The sequence below is a fragment of the Diabrotica virgifera genome, chromosome 8 (genome assembly GCF_917563875.1).
Source record: "Diabrotica virgifera virgifera chromosome 8, PGI_DIABVI_V3a".
In the NCBI taxonomy this organism is placed as follows: domain Eukaryota; kingdom Metazoa; phylum Arthropoda; class Insecta; order Coleoptera; family Chrysomelidae; genus Diabrotica; species Diabrotica virgifera.
Genome location: NC_065450.1, coordinates 90,143,235 through 90,165,482, shown reverse-complemented (window position 1 = coordinate 90,165,482; position 22,248 = coordinate 90,143,235). Strand labels below are relative to the sequence as shown.

The 22,248-nt window shown below is 31.2% G+C and overlaps 1 protein-coding gene across 1 annotated transcript in view; it reads left to right on the top strand.

The window, feature by feature from the left end:
- Nucleotides 1-22,248, top strand: part of LOC126890811 (mRNA-capping enzyme) — a 144,624-nt gene that overhangs the window by 69,758 nt on the left and 52,618 nt on the right. The window contains exon 6 of the mRNA XM_050660001.1: nucleotides 2,071-2,382. Coding sequence (XP_050515958.1) covers nucleotides 2,071-2,382 — 312 coding nt within the window. The remainder of the gene's footprint in view (nucleotides 1-2,070; nucleotides 2,383-22,248) is intronic.

Below are 22,248 nucleotides of genomic sequence, written 5' to 3'. Positions count from 1 at the left end.
CACATAGCTAACATGTCAAAGCAAAAAAAGTGATATTGTGCCAATTTGTGCTTTTGCCGTGGGGGTAAGTACCACTCCTTCTCGGGGGTGAAAAAACATGCGTTAAAAATAAGTCCGGAAGTGGATACAGTGACTAATTCTGAGCAGCCTTTGTTCTATACAGAGTTTTTCACTAAGTCAATACTTTTCAAGTTATTTGCTGATTGTGAATATACTGATTTTTTAACAAAAAAAAACACGTTTCTAGGCTGTTTTTCGCAATTAAAAAAGTAAGTATTTTATCGAAAAAATTATTCTTAGAGAAAATATAGCTAACAAAACACTGGGGCATAGGTATATTATGTAGTCTGTAGACCCAGTACAAGCAGAGTTACAGCTAATGAAAAGAAGGTCCTTATTAAATTAAATTAGGTTAAATTCTAAATCGAATATTTCAACGTGAAAAAATAAAAAAATTAAGCACTTTTCGGGAAAAACTCATCACAACTTTTTTAAAATGTTTAAAAAAACCTTTATTTTTGTTTTTTAAAAAGTTTCTACTATCAAAAGTAAGCAAGTTAATCTCAAGATTAAGCTGGTCACTTTTTTTTTGGTAAAAAATCGTGAAAATCACATCCCTAATTAGCATCCCAAATGAAATTAATCGTTACCGCTTCACAAGTTACTTTAATTGTGTATTTTTTATATGATATGAAGTTTCATTGGTTCAAAGTGCTTATGTTTGAAAGGTCTGAAGTTGAAAGGGCTTGAACGCGTCACTAATCACGAGTGTATGCTTTTAAGCAGCCGTATCGTAACCAAATTTTGTCTTACAGAAAAACAAAAAGTCCAAAATATTCAGAAAAGCAAAACCTACATTTTTCTTTCAAACCTTTCATTTTACTCTTTGAGATTTACGTTATCACTAATAATCTATGGTATCACTAATAATTTTTACGTTATTTTCATTAAAAAAGGATTTTTTTAAATGAAAAAATTTTACTTTAAAACCAATTTTTTTTCAAAAATAATCACTTTGAACGGATGAAACGAGTATTGAAATTGAAAAATTAATTACTTACTAATAAGTACGGGTACTAATTAATTATTATGTATTAAAAAAAATATTATAGACTTCACTGTATAATATAAAAGCTATACCTACTGAAGTGGAAGGTTGTAAGTGACATGATAATATCTATTATATGAAAGTAAACTTGAATTGAGGATTTGATTATACATACATTGTTATTATTGGACCGTATATTGGCAAAAAAAAAATAATTTAATTCATGTACCCATCCATGTTTCAAAATTAGTTCATATTAAATGGTAAATACTTTTGTTTAGCAACAAAATATAAAAACAGATGGCCATAAATAAAAAACCAGAAATAAATGTAATTATATGTTAAAAGGAACTTATCAAACCTGTCGGGATTCTGGAGTGTCGGTATTTTGGCCTGTCGGGATTCTGGCGTGTCGGGATTTTGGCTGTCGGGATTTTGGGGTAGACCCAAGTAAAATAATTTGTGAAGGGATAACGATTAATTTCATTTGAGATGCTAATTAGGGGGAGATTTTCAAGATTTTTGTTAACAAAAAAAAGGAGCAACCTTATTCTGAGCGTAGCTGGTTTACTTTTGAAGCTAGAAACTTTTATATTATAAAAGAAAGATGAAAGAAAGAAACTACCTATATTGTTAGAAGATTTTTTTTTTCACCAAGTAACAAAAACAAAATGTGTTTAATTCATTAATGTTTTGTATTTTGATAACGATTTTCGGAGAGGAAGTCAAATAAATTTAATTTCAAACTTAAATTGTGGCTTATTTCCCAAATAAAATAGTAAATTGTAAGAAAACAACTGTTGTTTGGGGTCAATATCACAAACAGGGTATGTTTGTGATATGATGATCAATGTTTCCCTGAACTTATTTAACTGTCTTATTTCAAGCCTTGGGAAATAGTTTTTCATCTTCTTTCTTTTTCTTCTTTCTCTTTTTTTTAATTCTTTCTCCCTTGTTATTCATTGTCTTCATGCTTTTGTACCTTGGGTTATTAAATTTAATGCACCCATTTTATGTCTTAGGAAATGGTCATAGACAAAGTTAACGGTCAAAGTATCCCAAGGTATCTAGTGTATGATGTAATTGTATTCGAAAATAATGAAGTTGGCCAATTACGTTTCTACCCAGAGAGACTACAATGCATCGAAAATGATATAATAAAACCTCGGTATATGGCAATGGAAAAAGGTATTATCATCAAGAACAAAGAACCATTCAGTGTTCGAAAAAAAGACTTTTGGGACATCAGCCAAGCTGGTAATTTGCTAGGAGAAAAATTCGCTAGAACGTTGTCTCACGAGCCAGACGGACTTATTTTTCAACCATCACATAAGGTGAGTACATGCATTTATACATATATTAATCGAAATATTAAGTAGTGGAAAGGTAGCTCCAAATAGGCGAGCGGCACACCCCTAATTTGAGGCTTATAAATCAAAAAGCGACCATGAGAGGTGAATGGCAAATTTTGATCATTCTTTAAATTTTCGAGGTCGCTGAATCCGACTATGAAGGTTATTGATACTTCTTTAGGCGCGTTGGGAGTAAATGTATATGTGCACAAATTCTTCAAAAGTATTGGTCCTGGGCGCAGCTGAAATGTTATACGTGCTCTGATTGGGTAATTACAATATGTCGGTTATGGGTAAACAAATGTTGTGTATATTAGTTTTTATTGTTGTGAGGACAGAGAAAAAGCAAGTTTATAATTGTAGTGACTTTTTAAATAGTTTTTAAAAGCAACAGGTACGTAATTGTAAATGTTTCAGTACTGTAATAAAAAATTACATAGGCACTTACTTACCTAGGTATTTGGAAAATATATAATGTACCTACCTGATACGTAATGCTTTGATTTACATAATTTGATTACCAACAAAATTTCTACCAATATGGCAGTCAATGAGGGTATTTGGCTCCGAATTCCATCCTACTACATCGATTTACTTGATATTTTCACAGTACGTAGGGAATATCTCAAGAAACAAAGTCTACCCTATGCCGATGTGCGCTTTTATCTTGGAGATGGTTGTCACCCCTTATCGGGGGTGAAATTTTTTTTGGATAAAATAGCCACGGAAGAGGCTAGAGAATTTAATTCTAAGCAAAAACTGTTCCATAATTATTTTTTGAAAACTCAATACTTTTTGAGTTATTCGTGGTTGAACGTTGGCCATTTTCATTGAAAAATGATACCCTTTCGGACGGATTTTTGCGAATAACTTAAAAACCATGCATCTAACAAAAAGACTATATAAAATATTTTTGTAGCTTATAAAAAAACAAAGAGATTCATTCCTTCGTAAATCTTCTAGTTATAAAACAAAAAGGGGTATGGTAGGTGAGAAGAGTTTGTTTTTTGGTGCATGCTCAAATCGGTGTATTCAACTTGAAATAACAGAGAAACGGTTGATTTTAGGTGTATAATGGTACTAATAACTTTGGTAGTGCTTGAAAAGGCCTTTAAAATGAGCAGTATTAAATGTCGATTACATTCAAACTAAGCGAGATATGTTGCAAAAAAATTTATGACTAATGTATTTTAAGAAAAAATGAGAAGATTATTTAACTCCTCGTCCATCAGAATTTAAATACATCATTTCCTTCTAAAATACTTTTTATTATAGTTTTATTTCTATGTTAAAAAAGTTGGACTGGTTTAAAATGAAGGATTTCCTTAAAAATCTTCCTTTTTCTCCATGTAACTCGAAAATGATAAGAGATACGAAAAAAAAAGGTATAATACAAAAATGTAGAGTTTTTTTACTGTATCTGTTATCATTTTCAGGTTACATGGAAAAAAAGGAAGATTTTTAAGAAAATTTAAAAATGCGCTCTATAATTTGATCTTATTTTTTTCAAAAACCATTCATTTTAAACTCGTCCAACTTTTTGAACATAGAAATAACACTATAATAAAAGGTATTGTAGACGAAAAATTATGCATTTACATTCTGGTGGATGGGGGTTAAAATTACTTCTCATTTTTTCTTAAAATACATTAGTTATCAATTTTGTTTGCAAGATATCTCTCTTAGTTCGAATGTTAATTTACTTGGGAACCACCCCCAAGATAAAAGCACACATCGCTATAGGTAGACTTTGAATTAGGCGATAAGTAGAAGCTATTCCCAAAATTTCATTAAAATCCATGCAGTAGGATAGAGTTCGGAGGTAATATCCTATTCTTGCTCCCATTGACTGGCGTACAATCTTCATCTAATATATTGTTTTCTTACTCTATGTTTTGTTGTATTTTAATATTTTAATTCCACAAAAATAAAACTAATTTGATTAAATTCAGAACTGTCAAACAGTAAAACGTTCAGTTGGCCTATCTTCCCACATGACGGGTATGTGTAAGTGGTTAAACGGTAAGGTGCTTCGATTACAAATCAAATCACCCAACTATAGGCGGGTTAGATCCCCAATGCAAATTTTTATTTTTTTATTTTTTTTTATATATTTTATGATTGTATATATATTTTCAAAAAACCTTTTTACCACGTAGTGGGGTAAGGCGACATTTTATGATTGTAAGTATATTTATTATATATTTTTTTTTTTCAGAAAATACGTATTTAGTTAAAATTTTTGCTAACAATTATTGTTCAGAAATCATTTCTTTGTTGCATTTTTCAATGTGTTTGTGTGTGTTTTATTCTTATTGTTTTAATAAAAAATTTTGGAAAGTAGTAAGTATTAAAATTAGTTTAATATTTAAATAAAATGTAAATACACTGTTTCACGTATATTAATTTCAAAAATGAATAACCATTTTCAATTTCGTTGCAACACGAAACTACAGCCGCGTCATTATTCCAGTTCAATCGGAGAGTGCAGCAAGCACCTTTACCGGTTTCGAAACTTATTAGTATCTCATCAGGAGGCACATATCGTGGGCTTACTGCAAAAATCCGTTAAGTCCGTAATTGTTTGTTCCGAGAAAATTAACTTTTAATGTTTACTGTCTTATTAAAACTAAACTATTATTAATTTTTTATAATTATTATTTGAAAAAAATTTAAGTTTGAGAGTTGATATATTTCGGCAATACATATTTTGCTCACAATAATATTATTGTTTATAGGGGATGCTAAAAAACAAAAAAATATAAGGCTTAGATGATTTTGGCAGAATAAAAATAGCAAAAATGTATTTAACAGTATAATCTTAAACTAACACAACAAACATTTTATAGCATGTATTAACAAATTCCTCCAGTCTTCAATATCTTCATCACTGTTAGGTGAGGAATAACTTCGTCTACAGCTGTTTTTGATGTTGGCAAAGATTTGTACCCACTGTGAAATTTTTCAGGGATGTCTCCTTTACGACACAGTGGCAGCAGGCTATTTTTTTCTTCGCTGTTATTATAATTATTTTTGAGTATAAATTTTGAAGGGTTATTTCTTCAAACGAGTCGGAGGAGTTTTACCAAATACTTGAATTACTTTGAACTCTGAAGTATGGTCATACCTATACTGAATTATCCCTGGTTTGTTTTTTCATATTTTAGACACTTGATTTTTAGCCAATTTACTGTGCTTCATTCTGTATTTTTTGTTCCTGTTTTTTATTAACTTTGTTGAAAAATCTGTAAGTTCTTTGAAATCTGAAAAATTCATCTGACGAACATTATAGCCTGTACTTTTTTTGTTTCGGACACGTCTTGATCTTGCGATTCTAAAAACATTAAACCAATCCTGAATGTTATAAACTGGAACGTATTTCTTTGCTTTCTTTATAGCACTGTGCATGCTGTCCACCTCCATAAAGGTGTGGCCACTTTCGAGGAACTTTTGCTCTATGATTTCTAGGTTTGAAGTTTGGACCAACTATAAAAATAGTACTGCAACATTTTGGTTGTGGTTTTGTCCGCCACAGGTATCAGAATACAAACAGCTGCTTTATTTCAGGCGTAATTTAGTTGATATAGTTAAGTTAGCAACTATCTATTTCTGAACTGCGTCTTTTTCCTTGTAACTCTGTCCATCAATAGCAAAAGGTATAATTTGGTTCACGTAGCTCATAAATGGCAAAAGTTCATAATATATTCACTATGCTAAAAGTTGTGACTAAGTGATTTTCTATTTTTTTGTGAAAAATGTATTGCACTGGAACCGTAATTTTTGGCAGCTAGATACCTTTGGTGCCTTGGATTCAATTTTCTGTTTTTTCTTTAAATTTCTTTTCCATTTTGAAGGTTCAGCTTTATTCATTCGACCTCTTTTTTGCTTAAGTTCTGTATCTGCTAATTGTTCATTTATTAAATTTTCTTCCATACCTGCATCAGTTCTTGAGACATTTTCTTTATCAGTACTCTCACTGTCTGATGAAGGTTCGTTATGTGGATCTTGAATTGAACAATCTGAGTCAAAATCTTGTACTTCAGGAATCGTCGTGATATCTTTAGTGAGCACTGAGGAAATCGAACAAATTGGACCAGCAATAATGTTTGGATCATCTTTTGTTGTTGAAGTAGAACCAAAACAAGGGAAATTATCTGAAACAACAGAATTATAAATTTAACATCCTATGAGTTCCAAAAGTATGCTAATAAAACAGTATCTAAGCTTTTACTTAGCTTCTAGCTAAAGTGATTGCCTAATAAATTGGTAGGTATTCATTGATAATAATAATTAGTTGCAAATATCAGCAAGAAAACATTATGTATTCTGTTTAATAGATCTTTTAAAATATAAATACATACGTAATTTTCACCAAACATAACCTGACTCTTAGGAAAATTAAAAATAATATTAGAATTCACTATTAATACATACTCAAATTGTGGTTCTCATCTTCTAATGCCATTAACACTAATTTTTCACACCTACTTTTGCCACTTGTCATCATTTTATAGACTAAAAAACTATAAAACTTAGCAAAGTAACACATGAGGTTTATTCGTTACAATGAATATTTAACACAAAATAGTCTGCCAAAGCAAGTTAGGTGTACATATCTGATTTTTGCTGCAAAAGCTATTCCCCGAAAAACATTGTGATGAACAGCAGAAATCGCTTTAAATGTCTTAACGGTTTTTACCTGTATTGCATTGCATCATTTTGTTAAATATATTTCTGCATTATCGGCTATGTGCCCTTACCTGATTTTTGTAGTAGCTTTTGCATTCTAGGTAGCTCTTATTTTACAATGTAAACCATTTAAATAAACATAAAGGATTTTTGTAGAAGAACTGTTTTTTGTTTATAAAAATAATAAAAGTAAGATCCATTTAAAGCAACTTACAGTATTTTGCTTGTATAAGATTGTGTTGTAAGGTAGTTAGTATATTTTGGTCACATTTTTTAGTATTAACGTTTAGATAAGTACTTTCAGCAAACTGGTTTTACCAGCCGATAATTTCTCTCTTTCTAATACTCTCTATGAACAAACCCGAAAAATGACCAAACATGGACTTAACGGATTTTTGCAGTAAGCCCACGATATGTTGCTCTCTCTGACCCAACTAGGACAAACCCCGGCGTGCAGTCACGGATTGCAACGAACGAAATGACAGGGATGCCCTAGGGGCAACTGCTAGCAAAAGACTAAGTTTTCAATCTAATAGCACATAAAACAACATCAAAAAATGTTACTCTACATCCTACCAGATTGAAAACAATGGGAACCTTCTCTGGTAACACCTCCGAGGATTCTACAATTTGCAAGCCATAACGGATGCTGAGACTAAGGAAGATGAGGAAAATTTACAATTTATAATTCATGTCCCATCTGTTCAGCGCGGTAAGTTCCAACTTAAGAAAAAATTTAACTTCGTCATTTTTAGCAGCTCACGCTCTCACTGGCTGTGATACAGTTTCATCGTTATTTTATATAGGAAAGAATACTGTTTTTACGGCATTAAAAATGTGTTATACAAACAGATATCAACTCTTTAAGATATAAAATAGAACATTCTAAGAATGTATGTATAGATAAACTACTGCCTCCTTCAAAACCTGTTTAAAAAAACACACTTTAAGAGCTCTTTGACAAATTAAAGAATGGAATCAAACTACACTTTCCAATATAGTTATAAGTACATATAGACCAGGCCGCATCTGTAAAAATATTAGTACATTTGGACGTTGACAGGTGACTAAATTTTTTTGCAGAAATTGCTTGAAAATAACTCAAATAATAATATTTGAGTTATCCTCCCATTTAAAGAGGTCCGGAAAAGTATTCATTTCCGAGAAAAGTTTTACTGACATAAAAGTTGCGTAATTAAATTTCCTACAATATAGAATTGGTTAAAACTTTTAAAAATAGTCACCCTTGTTGCAAAATAGCAATATGTAATTTCGAAAAAAAAAACCATAAAAAACAAGTATTCGCATTTTACGTTTTTCAACCATTTATGCTACATTTAGGACCTTCATATTTTACACAGAAAAACATTATAATATAGTAAAATAATAATGTGAATTTCATTAAGATCCGGTCAATATATTTTGCAAAATAAATTTTGCAATCCAGCTTTCGCAAAAATTTTTTTTTTCAAAATATTACAGGATTGAAAATAAAGCAGACAGCTGGTTGAATTTTTTTTTCATATAGAAGAATACTGTAACTTTCATTTTCAATTTTCAAAATTAAAATCGGTTAACTACCACGGTTTCAGGAATTTTTTAAATAAACATTAATTATTGGTGCTACGCACAGGACAGCGGATAGTTTGCTCTGTTTGGGCGTTCCAATGACCTTTGATAATGATTGATACATTTTAATTTTTAGTATATTTCGATATAAATAAATAAATTTGTTTATTGCAAAATAAAAACACAAACTCTGTCCTTTGAAATAACACTTTTTTTAGCAAAAACTTTCTTTGTTCATATATTTTAACTTAGAGAATAAAAGTTTATTATTTTTAAACATATTATGCAATTGTTTAAACAATATTTCACAAACAATAATAAAATTAGTTTGATTTTTGTGGAATTAAAATATTAAAATACAACAAAATATAGAGTAAGAAAATAATATATTAGATAAAGATTGGAAGAAATTTTAGTGGAAATCAACTTGTGTGAATCGAACACCGCTGTCCTGCGCGTAGCACCAAAGATTAATGTTTATTTAAAAACGTTCCTGACGCCGTGGTATTTAATCGATTTTAATTTTGCAAATTGCAAATGAAAGGTCTTTTATATGCAAAAAAAAATTCAACTTGTTATCTGCTTTATTTTCACTCCTGCAACATTTTGAAAAAAATATTTTTTTTTGCGAAAGCTGGATTTCAAAATTTATTTTGCAAAATCTATTGACCCGATCTTAATGAAATTTACAGTATTGTTTTACTATATCATAAAGTTTTTCTGGGTAAAATATGAAGGTCCTAAGTGTAGCATAAATGGTTGAAAAACGTAAAACGCGAATACTTGTTTTTTATGTTTTTTTTCGCAATTATTGCTATTTTCCAACAAGGGTGACTATTTTTAAAATATTTAACCAATTCTATGTTAATTGTAGGAAATTTAATTACGCAACTTTTATGTCAGTACAACTTTTCTCGGAAATTAATACTTTTAAAGTTATAATCAAAACACGAAGAAAAAAATCGAATTTTTCCTTCATATTTTGACATTTTGATTATTTAAACAATGTTCCGGACCTTTTTGAGTGGGAGGATAACTCAAATATTATTATTTGAGTTATTTTCAAGCAATTTCTGCAAAAAAATTCGAGTCACCTCTCAACGTCCATCTCAAAACAGATGCGCCCTGGGCTAATGTAGTTATAGTAAAGATTTAAATGAATGTGGATGGTTTACCAATGATGAAATTATCTCGTCTGACTACTAGGATGGATGCAATGGAACTGCAGCAGAAATATTTTTGTTCTTGCAGGGGAAAAAATGTGTGTGAACATGATATCTGCCCCTGCGTAGAATTTAAGGGGATCGGTACAAAGTTTCGGCTCCAATGCTATTTAAATGAGATTCATTTTGTTCGAATCCTGAGAAAACTAATAAGTATTTTGGAAAAATTTAAACGCAGAATGAAAGATTACGTTCTTATCGAGTTCCGAAAGTCCCGGAAAACTTTTATAATGTACTGTGATAAAACTTCTAAGAGAAAATGTAGTGTGATTTTTAATTTCAAATATCTCATCCAAAAGAAACTTTTTATTTATTCTAAGGGACTTTCGGCCCTTGATAATGATTTAGTCTTTCATTCTGCGTTTAAATTTTTAAAAAATATTTATTAGTTTTTTCAGGATTCGAAAAAAATGGAGACCATGTCCGTGGTGATATTTTTGCCAATCGATCATTCGCTATCTTTGTCATACAACGCACTGTCGAATATAATATGGTGACAAGACAGTGACAATTTTAAATATTTGACATGGCATCGGAAATATTTTGAGTTGTTGATTAAATAATATTGATAGTGTATTTGATAAATAATTGATTTAAGACGTGAACTTAATAAAAAGTTATTTATTGTTATTATTTATGGATGATCCAAGCAGAGAATACACCTGGATATATTCTGTGATGCAAGTATTTTGTTGTTAAAGATGTTCAAAATTGTAAGTGTTCCATAGCAACAATATACAGTAGAGTCTCGGTTATCCGCCCTTCGCTTATCCGCCATTCCGTTTTATCCGCCGCACCATTTAAGCAAAAAATTTTTTTCAAATTTATATAACTTTGGAAATATTGAAGAATGAGTAAAAATTTTTTAAGATGAGATACGCCGAGCAACAAGAAGCCAAAGCTGTCGATATTATGATGCTACAAGATGGCGAGTATTGGCAGCAACAAAACGAGATACATCGGCAAGGCAGATGAAAATCACTAGTTTTTTTCGTTCATCCTAAATCATCCTATCTACAATGTCCAATGTCAGTCAAAATTAAACTGATTCTCTTCTTCTTCTTGTGCCACTTCTATCGGAGACTGGAAATCATCAAGGCCTAAACTTGTGTTTCATTTAACGCTCCCTATTATCCGCCATTTTTGCTTATCCGCCTTTCCGTCGGCCCGTTTATGGCGGATAATCGAGACTCTACTGTATTATTAAAAAATCACTTTATCTCTTTTCCTCTTTTCTCGATTGAGTATTGGTTTTTGTTGTACAGTATATAAATTATTACAATCACTGAATACATAGTTAGTGAAAAAATTATCATATTAACCAAATTAATAATTTAAGCAATTATACAAGCAACAGTTATCCAAGAACATTCAAAAGCCATATCTTTAAAGTTAATGATGACATTGTCAAGTAATGTTTACATGTCCATACCAGTGAGAATTTTACTACACGTAATTTGCCGTGTTAAGACAGAAAAAGTAGGGATTGCCGTAAAATATTTGCGCCTACACTCCTAAGTTAGAATGTTGTGATATCTGTAATTGTAATAATTCGTGCCATAACAAACTTAACACAAGATGTAGAAGTAACAAACGATGTAGAAGTTGAAAAATAAAATTTTTATATGTATACTTTTTTGGTACATATAATTTAATTTAATAATATTTATAGTACTATATATTCATTCATACACCGTTATTTCTGATGTGTATATTTTTTTAAAATATCAAAAGAAAAAAGTTAAAAATAGCATAATCCATATTCGTATGTATAGAGCATTGAGTTTCGAGTTGCCGCGTTACCGAGTGTGCTGTACGTCATGCGCGCGGCCGATGCCGATCTTTAAGTTACATAACTTTTTTAAAATTGCATATTTTGACTTGAAATTTTCCAGAAAACTTCTTTGTGACTAACGTTTGAATGCTGTGCTGGTTAAAATTATAAGCTAAAAAGTTACTCAACTTTTTTAATTAAACATGAAACCAACGAAATCTGACGACAAAATTAACTAGTTTTGATGGGAAATAAGCCAAAATTTTACTAAAATATTAATATTTTTTGTATTTTGGCAACGACACCCGATTTGGGCGTCGAAACGTTAATAAAATCATTTTTTTAGTAAAATTGTGGCTTATTTTCCATCAAAACTAGTTAATTTCAAAAATGCCACAAGGAAATAGCTTCGAACAACACTGACGACAAAATGTTAAAAAATTAACAACTCTTCTTATGATTTGTTCAAACATTTCGGCCACATCTCGTTGTTATCCAAATACTTGAAAGATGATACAGTAAAATTTTTTCAAATGGAAATATTTACAGCAACCAAAGATACACCGAGATAAAGTTGAAAGTTCATTTAAATTGATTTTTTGCATTTTTGCATAAAATTTGATTTTTGAACATGTTCCACCAATTCTAGAAAAAAATAAACTTCATATTCGGATTCAGCTACCTCGAAAATATAAAGAATGGCCAAAATGGCTAATTCACCTGAAAGTTGATTTTCGTGGTCGGTATAAGGGGTATAAGGGATGTTAGGGGTTACTGCAGCTCGCCTAAAAGATATATCGTCCGTTTAACTGTAGCCCTTTCAAAGGTACCCTTTCAAACATGTAGTTACCCATTACCCGTTGTCAGTCAATCCTAATATTCAAATGGTCTGCATATTAGTACAATTAAAATATTTCACGATAAACAATATGCAAAGGAAATTACTCTTTTCTATTTTGTTATATTCTCTAAGAAATTAACGTACCACGTTAAAAATGGGTCATTTTTTATGTCTTCCTAAACCTTTTCTCCGATTTAAGTGATTATTTTAATATGCGTCATTCTTTAACAATATCGCTGTAATGATATTGTTCCTAAAGAGGTAAATTGTTATTGTAACCGGGTGTACCAATCAAACTGTGTTTTTTCTCAAAACCCAACTATAGCCTTAGATTTTCTTAACATTTTGTTTTTTGATTTATTCGCTTCTATTGGATAATAGATAAGTTAGGTACTTTAACAACTCGCCTAGCCATGTTTTTCATCAATATATCCTCATTTTCTGTTTAGTTTTATAAACAAGCCTAAAGTAGGCTATCAGAAATTAACAATTTGATAAATGTCAAATAGTTAACAGTCAAAAAGTATCTGATTTGTTGTGAAAATTAGTAGTACATACTAGTGATGTAACGAATATTCGTATTCGCATTCGCGAATATTCGCATATTTTTGCATATTCGCATTCGTATTGGCATTCGCAAAATTTGTGCGAATGTTTTGTGAATATGAATATCAGAAAAAAAATAATTTTTTTATTAAGAAAAGGTAACTTAACCTCGTATAATCACATTATCAGCCTTCACTTTACTTTATTATTTTTTATTATGTAATAACGCGTAAAATTCAGATTGATTTTCACTACATATATCAACTAATTTCTCATTATAAATTTAGAAAACATGACAAAAATAGAAACTAATTAAAAAAAACGGAATATTCGCGAATGTCGGTAGCAGATATTCGCATTCGCATTCGTATTCGCGAATGTTCAAAAAATGACATTCGTTACATCACTAGTACATACCTAGCATGTTCCATTTTGTAGATATTTAAAAAATACCAATAAAAATAAGGTTTATTGTCGTTTTGTCATGATCCATGTTTCTGTGCCATATGTTGATATTGGTCGTATGATGGTTTTCTATATTCTATACTTTACTTCCCTATGGATGTCTTTGGATCCAAACACTTGTGATAGTGAGTATGCTTTGTTAGTAAGCATTATCCGTTTCCGTATTTCCTCCTCGCTACCGTCCTCAGTTATCTGTACACTAGTATGGTATAACTAGATCCAAACCTAGACATCCAAAGTGAAAGTTATCCTTCAACACCAAATTGTTCTATATGGTCCATATAATGTTAAGAAAAAGTCACACCATTTTGAGCGTCGGGTTTGGGGGGAGAGGGGGGAGAGATCGGCAAATTCGTAGTTTTTTAAGTTTTTCGTCAATATTTCTAAAACTAAGCGGTTTAGAATGAACAACTCTCTACACAAAATTGTTCTACATTAAATTTGAAACAAAAAACCTATGCATAATCCTTCTAAAATGAACGGTTCCAAAGTTACGGAGGTAGTATAGTATAATTGGTCCAAAAAAGGCCTAACCCAGACATTAAAAGTAAAAGTTTTCCTTCAACACCAAATTGTTCTATATGGTCCAGATATTGTTCAGTAAAAAGTTACACCATTTTGAGCGTCCGGTTTGGGGGGCAGATGGGGGAAAAATCGGTAAATTAGTAGTTTTTTTTTTTATGTTTTTCGTCAATATTTCTAAAAATATGCTTTAGCGTAAACAATGTTCTATACAAAAATATTCTACTCAAATTTAAAACAAAAAAGGTCCTATACATGATTGTTATACAATCAACGGTTCAAGAGTTACGGAGGGTGAAAAGTGGAGGTTTTCGATACTTTTTATATTTTTTTTTGGCAATTTATAATATTTTTACTGATTGAAAGAAATTTTCTTTAACAGGATTTGCTATTTTAGTGGCCGATGGTATGTTAGTGATAAGCTCTTGAAGAAACATCAACCTCACCACCCAAAATCATCATCAATTGCCCAAAAAATATAAAAAGTATCGAAAACCTCCACATTTTACCCTCCGTAACTCTGGAACCGTTGATTTTATAACAATTATGGATAGGACCATTTTTGTTTTAAATTTTATGTAGGTAAACCGAACCGGACGCTCAAAATGGTGTAACTTTTTACTGAACAATATGTGGACCATATAGAACAATTTGGTGTTAGAGGAAAACTTTTACTTTGAATGTCTGGGTTAGGCCTTTTTTGGACCAATTATACTATACTACCTCCGTAACTTTGGAACCCTTCATTTTAGAAGGATTATGTATAGGGCCTTTTTTATTTCAAATTTAATGTAGAACATTTTTGTATAGAAGGCTGTTCATGCTAAACCTCATAGTTTTAGAAATATTGACGAAAAACGTAAAACACTACGAATTTACCGACTTCTCCCCCCTCTCCCCCCCAAACCCGACGCTCAAAAAGGTGTGACTTTTTTCTGAACATTATATGGACCATATAGAACAATTTGGTGTTGGAGGATAACTTTCACTTTGGATGTCTGGGTTATGTCATTTTTTGAATCAATTCTATCATACTACACCAGGTATTCTTGTTCTCATGATCATTTTTCAGTGCGTCACAGTTTTTCGATTTCTCTCTAATGCATTAAGTTAGATGAGACGGAAAAAGCGGTAGCTCCGTGATTAAACACAAAAATAATGCAGCGTTACAATGGTTATATACATAGGATGTCTATCCCTAACCTACCTTTGATTCGTTGATATTTAGAATGCCCGTTTTTTGTAGCCAATCAAATACACGTATTACGAACATTTGACAAAAACTTCGTCCATTTTGGCCATTTTTTAGAAGTGTCAAAGAGTCAAGTGACGGTTATTATTCAGGTCAGTATTTTGTGTACCTGTCATTTTGAAATTTCGAATTCGACTTCACTTGTGTTTCACAACGTCTTTGTGCATTATTTTGTGTTTTGGTTTAGAATTTAGTTCGTTAAAAGTTAGTCATTGGCGTGAGGAGACTAGAGACATTCGATTTGTACCGAAGAGTGCTAAATATCTCATGAGTAGATAGAATAGCCAACGTGGAGGTAATGAGACTTACGCATAAGGAACGAGAACTAACAGATAAGAAGAAAACTGAGATATATGGGACATGTGATGAGAGATGTATATCTAATACTCCAGGTCATTATGCAAGAAAAAGATCCATAGTAAGGAGACGTAACTCATGGCTGAAAAACCTTAGGAACTGGTTTGGATATAATAACAATGAATTATTTAGAGCCGCTGTTTCAGAAATAAAGATCTCTCTGATGATTGCTAACTTTTGAAGCGGAGACAGCACCTAGAGAAGAAGATAAAAACACAGTTTATGGACAGTTTTGTGTCATTTTTTAATATTTCCATATTTATAAATTTAATTAACAATATTGTTTACTTTTTAATTTTATTCCCCTTTATAAAAAATACCTACATCGTTGACTGATAAATTATACTGGAAGATACGAAACTAAATGAGCGTTTATGTACGACACCAGTGGTTTTAGAAATAGATGGCGTTAGCAGCTTTCTAGGTGCGAGATTGAATTTACCTGAGACAACGATGAGACGTATTCAGGTAGCTTTGGTTATCGGAATTTGGGGTCGGTCGGGTCGATCGGATTATAATAAAAATTATTTATTTCTTTTGATGCATTTAAATTTGAGTTCTTATTCAACGATAACAATGGCAATCTTTAAAATAATTATTGGAGTGTACCTACAGTCGGAAAAATGAAAGAATACCCATGAACGAACATATAAAACACGCTGTATTTTCCTGTCACCGTGTCACAAAGAAAATTGTCCAGTGCAAGTACATGTAACAATAATTATTACATGTACTTGCGCTGGCCAATTTTTTGCGTGACACGGTGACAGGAAAATACAGTGTGTTTTATATGTTCGTTCATGGGTATTCTTTCATTTTTCCGACTGTATGTATTACTTTCTAAACTCGTTTTTAAATTAGCAAGAATAATTGTAGTTGTAATTTGTCTTTTAATTTGAATTCTTGAAACAAATCATTGAATATTCTAAAGTTTATTTAATAATTTTATATAATATATATAATAATATAATTTATTTAATAAAAAAATTATTTAACGAGAAAAATACTCACTGGGTGATTTTAGATATTGTACATTTCTTATTTGCCTCATAATCTCGATAAAAAATTAGGTAGTTATTTTCGTTAATTACAGTCTCTTATGATGATTGTATATTTTGTTTGGAGATATTGCAACCGTATTTACTTAAATAAAATTGACTTAGTTACCCGCTCGGCCACTTTAAACTCTTCGAGAGAAAAATGGTAAGGACTCGTAAATTGTTGCAATCGCGATTTCCTACAATTTCTTCCAAGTTTTTTCGTGCGGTCGATATTTTCCGAGTTAGGGGGAAAATAGTGACTAAGTATAATTATTGAATTATTTATTATTAACTTTACTTCTGGGGTATTGGTGCCGTGTATTTCTGCGTAGGCGTCCACCGTGCATTGTACTGTCAGGTGAGATATTAGATACATTCACGATTTTACATTATTCTATTAAGAGTAATTTCATTAATATCATTTGGCGAATATTACCCAGCCATGACATCTTTTTCTAGACCTCTCTTACCCTCTATGTTTCCTTCGAGTTCCAGTTGCCGACAAGTATATCGTTCTCCTCGCAATATGTCCCTAAGTATGTCCATGATATTTTAAGCATTCGGTGCAGGTACCTCATTTCAAATACTTCAAGTTTGTTAGTGGAGCTGGCCTTTATTATCCATGCTTTCATTCCATACAAGAGAACAAGCCAAACGTAACACTTTAGCGTATTGTATCTCAGGTTGAAACCCAAATTTCAGTGAACAGTCGTAAGAGTTTGGAAGTCGACATCCCATTGTTTATGAGAAATATTTTTCATTAAGTTTAGCCCGTTTGAGCTGACAGTCGGAGTGAGTGTATATTGTCTTACCAAGATAGACGATTATCCAGTTTTATTCCCAAGAAGCTAATCAATTCTGAATAATTTATTGTAAACTCTTTAGGAACTACTTATTAACTTTTGCTCTCAGAACGAATTTCGAATAAACAATACGTTCTTCAGATACAAAGATCAACAAAAATATACATTCAAAAATACAAGAGCACACAGATCCGATATTGATTATATATTGACAAACAGAAACATCCATCATTCTCAAGTACCAGACATAAGATGTTTAAGTGCAGCTAATATCGGAAGTGATCACAACCTAGTACTTGGAAAAATCGGAACACATCTACACAAAAACAGGAAAAAAGACCCTATTGAATGTGAGACAAGAATAAAGGTAGAACAGCTACAAGACTTGTCAACACGAGATCTATACCAGAAAAAACTGCAAAAAGTACTGAACGAAAACTACATAACACTAGATGAAGACATAGAAGAAAGGTTGAGGAAGATTAGAGATAATATCAAAATGGCAGCAACGGACGCACTTGGAGAACGTAAGATAAGTAAACATATACGAAAGAAAAGAAGAACACCATGGATCTGTGAAGAAATAAAAATAAAATGCCAAGAAAAAAAGAAAATCTAGCTAGAATACAAATTCAAAAGAATGAGACAAACATATGAAAGCAGAACATTGGTAAGCATTTTCAAAAGAGATGGAGCACGACTTATACGGGATGCAAAAGGAAATATGGAAAATGATAAGAGGTCAAACAGCAGAGATGAAGGAATTGATAGAAGTAAAACATATTGAGACAAATACATGGACGACTTACCTAGAAAACCTGTATCAAACAGCTAATCATGAAGAACTGGAAAACCAGGATTAGAATCGGATGAGCAAACAGGAATTAAAGAGGAAGATATAACGAACGCCTTAAAACAGATGAAAAATCGAAACGCACCAGGGAAAGATGGAATAGCTAATGAACTTTTAAAATATGGAGGAGAGAGGCTTCACAAAGAACTGAATATCCTGATAAGTAAAATAATAAATACAGGAAGAATTCCAGAAGAATGGAGTACCACTCAGATCTTAGCGTTATTTAAGAAAAGTGATAGGGCAGACCCCAGTAATTATAGAGGGATAAATTTACGGAGCACTATTTATACTGAAACTCACAACAAAAATACTGATGAAGAAAATAATGGGGAGCATAAATATATCGGTTGAACAACAAGGATTTAGAAGTGGAAGATCATAACGATACAGTTTTTGTGATAAGACAAATAGCAGAGAAATCATTAGAATATAACAAGCGAGGGTTTTTCTGTTTTATATACCTAGAGAAAGCGTTTGATAGAATACAATTAAAATATATGATACACCTACTATATAACAAAAATTTACCACTGGATATTATAAAACTGATAGAAAACATTTCAGTATGAAATAAAATAAAAATGAAAGTCAATGGAATAATAACAGAACCCATATAGAAGCAAAAACAGGAATTAAGCAAGGAAATTCACTAAGCCCTCTACTGTTTAACATAACGCTGGATGCAATAATAAAACAAGTGAAGAAAAAAAGAGGGTAAAAAATAGGCGATAAAGAGATAAAAAATACTCTGTTACGCTGATGACACCGTGTTAGTAGCAGAGTGCGAAGACGACCTACAAAGATTACTGCACGAATTCAACATTAACGCAAAAGAAATGAATATGAAAATAGCCCAAAAAACGAAAAGCTTAGTAATATCCAAAGAACCAATAAGATGCAAATTGGACTTAGGCAATAAAAGTAAGTACCTGGGAATTAATCTATCAGCCGACAATAATATCGAAGAAGAGGTTAAAGACTAATAATTAAAGCCAGTAGAACGGCCGGATGCCTAAACGACACAATTTGGAAAAACAAACACCTTAGAGTGGAAACAAAGGACCGAATATATAAGTAATTTGACTGAAGTTATTAGACCAGTTATTATGACTTACACTGCCAAAACAGTACCAGATGCAAGCAAAATACAAAGACGTCTGGAGACCAACGAAAGGAAGATCTTAAGAAGGATTGCTGGAAAAGGACTACAGGACAGGGTAAGAAGTAATAATAATAATAATAATATAATAATAATAACCTGGGTAAAGAATAGAAAAGAAGAGTGGAATCAACACATAAGCAGGATGTCTGAATCAAGGATAGTAAGAATAGCCAGGGACAAGTCACCGTTAGGCCGAAGAAGTATAGGACGCCCAAGGAAAAGAGGGGGAATGACAATTTAGGGACAGAATGAAAGGCACCGTTGAAGAAAAACAGGCAGTACTGCCTATATAAAAGAAAAAGTAGAAGAAGAAATTCTTTAGGTAGATTTTTGGTAGTATAATGTGCTTCTGTGGAGTTTTACTGAAGATTATTGTTTCCGTTTTGGTGGGAGAAAATTCTAGACCAGTAGTGTTTGACCAATTCTCTAATTTCTAAATGACTAATGGGTTAAGTGATTTAGCGATGTCATTGATGGCAATAAGGAAAAGCGAAACGAGTAGACCATTGAGGAATGTCGTTTAATTGGATTTTTCAGTCTAAAAGAACGTTGTCTATTCGAATAAGTTTCGTCTATATAGGAAATTACTAATCAATTTTATATTTCCTGGAATTGACCAACTTAATAGAATTCTTATATCTAATCCCCAAATGGCACGCGTTATAAAATATAATAAACGATAGCCATAAGCCAAACATACTTGATCACATCCAAATGACCCATGAATTACAGATTCAATATCCACTAGGTTGTCTAATGTAGATGTGGACTTTCTAAATCCACTTTGTATAAGGCTAGGTAGCTATAATATCAATAAGTGTAATACTATTTAGTATCTATCTATTATCAAGTGGATAAACTGACTAATTGTAGTAAGTTTTGTTCTATTGAGTTTTTTCACTAAGCTAATACTTTTCGAGTTATTTGCGAGTGAATATGTTCGTTTTTTAACAAAAAAAAAACACGTTTTTAGACGGTTTTACGCAAATAACACAATAAGTAAGTATTTTATCGAAAAAAGTATTTCAATAAAAATATAGTTTATAAAAATTAAAAAAAAAATGTCTGTATAAAGTCTTTATACTCAGTAGAAGCAGAGTTGTAGCTAATGAAAAGTAAGTTCTTATTCGTCAAATTCCAAATCGAATATTTTAACGTGAAATAACCAAAAAATGAATCACATTTCTGGGAAAACTCATCGCAACTTTTTTAAAGTGTTTAATAAAGCTTTGTTTTTGTTTTTAAAAAAGTTTCTAGCATTAAAGTAAGCACGTTACGCTGAAAATAAAGTTGGTCCTTTTTTGTAAAAGATAGCTTTAAAAAAGCGTGAAAATCACCCTCTAAAAGGGAACTTGCTTAAAATTTTTATTTCGAAAGAGATGCTATAAATTTGGTATAAATCACAACAGAACACGATTTAAAAAGAAAAAAAGTTGTTTTTGTTTTTCGTTTGGCCCCTCAAGACGAATAAAATCAAATTATTATTACCGCTTCACAAGTGACTTTACTTATGTATTGTTTATAATATGATCTGTAAGTTTTATCGTAAATTTAGTTTTACAGTATTTTTTTTATTAAAAAAATGCCTTTTTTTAAATAACTTTCTAATTATCAGTGATACGAAATATCCCAAAGTATAAAGGTTTTGCTTTTCTAAATATTTTGTTTTTCTGTAATACAAAAATTGGTTAAGATATGGCTGTTCCAAATTTGCATACTCGTGATTAGTGACTCATTGAAGCCCTTTTAACTACAGCCCCTTTAACTAAAATAAAATTATTATTACCGCTTCACAAGTGACTTTACTTATGTATTGTTTATAATATGATCTGTAAGTTTTATCGTAAATTTAGTTTTACAGTATTTTTTTTATTAAAAAAATGCCTTTTTTTAAATAACTTTCTAATTATCAGTGATACGAAATATCCCAAAGTGTAAAGGTTTTGCTTTTCTAAATATTTTGTTTTTCTGTAATACAAAAATTTGTTAAGATATGGCTGTTCCAAATTTGCATACTCGTGATTAGTGACTCATTGAAGCCCTTTTAACTACAGCCTTTCAAAAATAAGCATTTTGAACCGATGAAACTTACAGATCCTCTATAAGCATACATACGCAAAGTAACTTATGAAGCGCTACTGATTATTTCATTTGAGATGCTAATTAGGAGGTGATTTTTAAATTTTTTTTACAAAAAAAGGGGATCAACTTTATTTTGTGCGCAACTTGTTTACTTCTGATACTAGAAACTCAAAAAAAATAAAGCTGTTTTTAAACTTTTTAAAAAAGTTATGATGAGTTTTCCCCGAAAAGTTCTTAATTTTTTGGTTATTTCATGTAGAAATATTCAATTTTGAATTGACAAATAATAAGAACCTACTTTTCATTAGCTACAACTCTGCTTTTACTGGATCTACGACTTTATATGTCATATTTATATAAAACATTTTTTTCACTTTTTGATAAGCTGTAATTTTGCTATGAATGTTTTTTTGGTGAAATACTTCCTTTTTAAGTTATTTGCGAAAATCCGTCTAAAAACGTACTATTTTTTGAGAAATGAATATATTCACTCGCAAATAACTCGAAAAGTTACTAGTTTTACTTGTGAGGTCAAGACTAGTGAAAAAAACTCTATAGTCAATTTATATTTTCAACATTTTTGCAGAAACAAAAGCAAAAAAAATAATACATATTAATATGATAGTGACTGCTGCGTTAAAATTTTGAATACGGGCCACGTAAAATA